A 5,307-nucleotide genomic window follows, 5' to 3' on the forward strand; every position below is an offset into this window, starting at 1 on the left:
TTTATGATCGTATATGAACTCGTTAACTTGTATATGATTTAAATAATTTAACGTTGATATGTGATGCAATTGATGGTGGAAAAGTAATTAAGCATGAAATAGTGTGTAGACGTGAGAAACATGTACTGCTATTGAAATGCATGATTCCATAAGTGTTTTGTTAGGCTTTTTATCTCTGAAGAGTTTCTTTTTCTCCCTTATCTGATCTGAAAAGACATGAGAGGACCGCTCCCTTTGGATGACAGTATATCCTCTTATGAGAGTGGTGACGCGATATGACTGTAGGGGTCATCGTTGGTGAAGTACAGGCGTGACCATAGTTAACATGTAAGACCACTGTGGTGTACACGGCCGTGGTCATAGATCATATCATGGTTTGGCAAGCCACAGATGTGTTGTTGGTTTAGCAAGCCACAAATTGTTGTTATAAATAAAATGAATTGGTCATTCCACATGGGTAGTCGGGAATCCGCATTGTCCTCAGTAGATGAAAGTTAGAATGACTTCATGAAGAATGACACAAAAAACTGTGCATATAATAATTTGTTTGATTTTTTCTTTTATCAGCATGATTGATTTGATTGATATGATCATGACATGATAGATTTGATATTTTTTTAATAAATAAATTATTTTCATAATTTAAGAAAGGACCCTGACATGACTCTCGATGGTAAGTGTTGATAACATAATTAATCACTTTTAAAATCTTATGATGTTATATAAATATTGTTTTCCTTACTGAGTATATGGAACTCACCCCTTTCTATGCCCCTCTCTAGATGAAGAAGATTGTGAGAACCGATCATTGGCCTACTCCTTGAAGTCTTTTAGAATCCTATGGATCCATAAACCTTTAATTGTATGACTTGTCCCGCACTCTGATGAGTCCTTTTACATAGTGATAGAAATGGTATTTTTTTGTATTTTGATATTTTGTATTTTGTTATCACTTCTGGCCCCAGTTATAAATGTAGTTAGAATTCATATCTTTTGTAAGGGATTTGTAATAAATTACTCCGTTGCATACAATTAACTACTATGCACTCGTAATTAGTTATACCCATCAGGGTGATTGGATCCCTACACATCAGTTTGCATTTGTCTTCTTCGTGATCTACCTTTCCATCATTTTATAGTACTTTTAATTAAAATTAAGTGGCTAATCATTGCTAGTTGTTTAACCCGTAAGTAAAAGCATACCATTCCTTCTTTTGTGTGCTTGTTTTTGAGCTTTAGTAGAAATCAAATTCCTTTATGGTTATTTATTGTGTCATAAAGACTAGCGTGCAGATCCCCATCTAAGTGATTTTAATTTTGAACGCTCAACTCGATAGGAGAAATTATAGAGTGAGAGACTGCAAGGTAAACACAAGTGAATGTGAGGGAGAGTTATTTGCTTTCACTAACCTTTTCTTGTAGGTCTTCGATATGTCTCAAATTGTTGCAGGGACTTCGAGCTAGAGTAGTGCCCTTGTTCTGCGAAGAACTATCAACTTGTAAGTCAAGAGCGAGGACCACAAATAAAGGAAGAACATATTCCACACCCGATGCCTAGTTAATGACAAGGTGTGTAATATGATCACCGATGGAGGCAGCTACACCAATGTGGCAAACACCCTGCTTATGGAAAAATTGGGATTGACGTGCATAGTCCATCTCAACCCCTATCGACTAAAGTGGTTGAACAAATGTAGTGAAATGAAGGTAACTAAGTAAGTCATGGTACCCTTCTCCATCGGTAAGTACAAAGATGAGGTATGTTGTGACGTTATACCTATGCATGCCAGCTATGTGATCCTTAGCAAACCTTGGCAATTTGATAGGCTAGTACAATACCATGGTCGGACTAACCACTATTCATTGTTAAAGGATAACCTTACCCATATCCTCATACCTCTCTCACCATAGGAGGTTACGAGGATCAAATAAGAGTGAAAAGGGTTTTTGAGGAATATTTAGAGAGAGAGAAGAAAAAGGAGAATACGGGGGTAGAAGAGGAAAATAAACCCGACCCAGTAAAATCAAGAGAGCAAGAGAAAAAAAGAGAATCTTTATGCGAGGGGAAGACATGTGAGGTAAGCAATTTATGAGAAGAAAAGCCTTGTCATATTACGGTATGGAGAGGCTTATTTGAATGTATTTGATCTTGGCCCATCCTTGCTTAGTAGCATTATCTCTCTCTTACAGGAGTTTGAGGACGTCCTACTAGAGGAAATTCTGGATCATCTTCTACCAATTCGAGGGATCGAACACCAAATTGACTTTGTCTCTGGATCCACCATTCCTAACTAGCCTGATTATAGGAGCAACCTGAAGGAAACTAACTTCAATTCTAAGTAGAAGAGTTGTTAGAGAAAGGATATATTAGGGAAAATTTGAGCCCTTGAGTTGTTCCTGTCCTACTATTACAAAAAATTGGTGCTTGGAGGATGTGCGTCAATTGCTGAGCCATCAATACAGTAAAGTATAGGTATCCTATTCCTCAATTTAGATGACATGTAGCTTAGTGGAGCAACCATTTTCACAAAAACTGATCTCAAAAGTGGGTATCACCAAATTAGGATGAATCCCGCGACAAATGGAAAATGAACTTCAAGATAAAGTATGGCTTGTACGAGTGGCTAGTAATGCCCTTTGGTATTTTAAATGCAACTAGTACCTTCGTGTGGCTTATGAACCATGTCCAACGCCCATTCCTTAGGAAGTTAGTAGTCGCGTATTTTGATGATGTCTTGATCTATAACAAGAACCTAGATGACCACGTTTAAGATATTTGTTCAGTCCTTAAGGTTCTTAAAAAGGAACAATTGTATGCTAATGCCAAGAAATACACCTTTTGCAGTGACAAATTGATCTTCCTAGGATTCTTAGTGAGTACTCATGGCATTGAGGTGGATGAAGAAAAGGTAAAAGCCATTAGGGAATGGCCTACGCCGATAACCACGAGTGAGATAAGAATTTTCCATGGATTAGCTAGCTTCTACCTTAAGTTTGTCAAAGACTTCAGTTCCATTGCGACACCCTTAAATAAGTTAGTTCAAGACGATATCCAGTTCATGTGGATTGAAAAACATAAAGTTGTTTTTACCTTATTAAAGGAAAAAAAATGTTTCGCACCTATTCTTGCTTTACCTGATTTTAATAAAATATTTGAACTTGAATGTAATATTTTAAGGATAGGTATAGGAGCAATGCTAATGGAAGAAGGACGCTCAATAGGCTATTTTAGTGAAAAGTTTAGTGGCACACTGTTAAACTACTTAATCTATGATAAGTTGTATGCCTTCGTAAGGTCTTTGGAGGTATGGAAAGACTATCTGCTAGAGAATAAATTTGTGATTCACACTGATCACGAGTCCATTAAGCACCTAAAGGGATAAGGTAAGCTCAACTGTAGACACATTAAGTGGGTAGAGTTCATACAGTCATTCCCCTATGTGATTAAGTATAAATAGGGAGAATATAATATCGTCACTGATGCATTGTCTTTTAGGTATGCTTTACTTTCCACTATAAGCTCTAAATTCTTAGGTTTTGAGAACATCAAGGAGATGTATGCTGATGATAAGGATTTTTCCTCTTTTTACCTTGTAAGTGAGCATTATGTATTCTAAAAGTACCATAGGTGTGGTGGCTTCCTTCTTAGGGAGAATAAACCATGTGCATTGAGTTGTTCAATTAGGGAATTGTCAGTACAAGATAGCATAGTGGGGGACTCATAGGACATTTCGAGGTAGCCAAAACTTTAGATATTTTACATGAACATTTCTATTAGCCCAACATGAAGGATGTTGAGCGCATTTGTAGCTAGTGTATTATGTGTAGACAAGCCAAGTCTAGAGTACTACCTCATGATCTTTATACACCTTTGCTTGTATCTATGGCACTTTGGATAGATATCTCTATAGATTTCATGCTAGAATTGCCTAGGATTAGGAGGGGCCACGGTAACATATTTGTTGTAGTAGATCGGTTTACCTCATGCCACAAGATTAATGATGCAATAAATATTGTGAATATATTTTTTAGGGATGTCATAAGGCTTCATGGCATACCTAAAACAGTAGTGAGTGAAAGGGATATCAAGTTCCTTAGCCACTTTTGGTGTGTATTGCGAGAAATTTAGGGACCAAGCTATTGTTCTCTACTACATGTCACCCCCAGATCGATGGTCAAATTAAGGTGGTTAATTGGATCTTAGGTTCCCTATTAAGGGCCGTAGTTGTTTGAAACATGATGATTTAGGAGGATTGTTTACCTATGATAGAACTTACCTATAGTCATAGTATTCATACTTCTACCGGGTTCTTGACTTTCAAGGTGGTTTATGGTTTTAATTCTTCAACTCCATTAGATCTAACCCCTATTCCTGTACAGAAAATTAAGAGTACAGATAGTCAGCAAAGAGCCAAACTTATCAAAACCATACAAGAGAAGACACGACAACACAAATAAAGGCAAAATGAATCCTATGCCCGTAATTCTAATAAAGGGAGGAAACGAGTTGTGTTTCAACCAAGAGATTAAGTTTGGGTTCATATAAGGAAAGAAAGATTCCCCAAACAGCAGAAATCAAAGCTAGATCCCCAAAGAGATGAACCATTCCAAGTCTTGGAACGTGTCAATGATAACACATACAAGATTGATCTACCAGGTGAGTATGAAGTGTCTGTCACTTTTAATATTTTAGATTTATTCCTTTTGATGTAAGTGAAAATTCAAGAACGAATATTTTTGAAGAAAGGGGGATGATGTGATTCCAAGCACATAGAATACATAAACAAATGTGGATAACAAAATGTCTCATAAAGGAAAGGATGATAGTGTCCACGATAAGTTAAGACCAATGGGAAACTAGGTTCAATTGCCCCTAAGACCAATTACTCAAAGCTAGGCCAAAAAATTCTAAAATATTTTCAATCTTTTGGTGCAAAGATGGGTAAGCGATGAAATCACCATTGAAGCTCAGGAGGAGGCCCACAAGAAACTTTCTGACTTAGAGAATCAGTGGACGTCACATGCGGCACACATGATTCTTCAGCACGTGTAGAACGGTTCACTCGTACGTGTAGGGTCACTGCCTGTGTGACATAGCATGCCGAGCGTGAAGACGAACAACTCCAAACCCCTTCCACGCACAAGCCTGTTCGCAGATAATGCGTATATCCGTGTAGCATGCGCAAGTGAGCACTGAGTAGAGCACCCAATGCCCATGCCCGTTCGAGGCTTCCAACCCAGGTGCACACCCCAGTCCAGTAGGCCTGACGCATGCCCAATGCTTGTGCACGCCGAGGCCCAGCAGGC

General features: G+C 38.0%; 1 protein-coding gene across 1 annotated transcript; it reads left to right on the plus strand.

The window, feature by feature from the left end:
* Window positions 1–2,581: 2,581 nt before the first annotated feature.
* LOC148268782 (uncharacterized) lies at window positions 2,582–4,458 on the plus strand. Its single transcript, XM_088212063.1, has 5 exons — window positions 2,582–2,640; window positions 2,846–3,034; window positions 3,179–3,305; window positions 3,459–3,593; window positions 4,324–4,458. The coding sequence occupies exons 1-5, from the start codon at window positions 2,582–2,584 to the stop codon at window positions 4,456–4,458; spliced, it is 645 nt and encodes a 214-aa protein (XP_088068189.1).
* The last annotated feature ends 849 nt before the right edge of the window (window positions 4,459–5,307 follow it).

The sequence above is a fragment of the Carica papaya genome, chromosome 2, assembly GCF_054855325.1.
Source record: "Carica papaya isolate Zhongbai chromosome 2, ASM5485532v1, whole genome shotgun sequence".
Classification (NCBI taxonomy): domain Eukaryota; kingdom Viridiplantae; phylum Streptophyta; class Magnoliopsida; order Brassicales; family Caricaceae; genus Carica; species Carica papaya.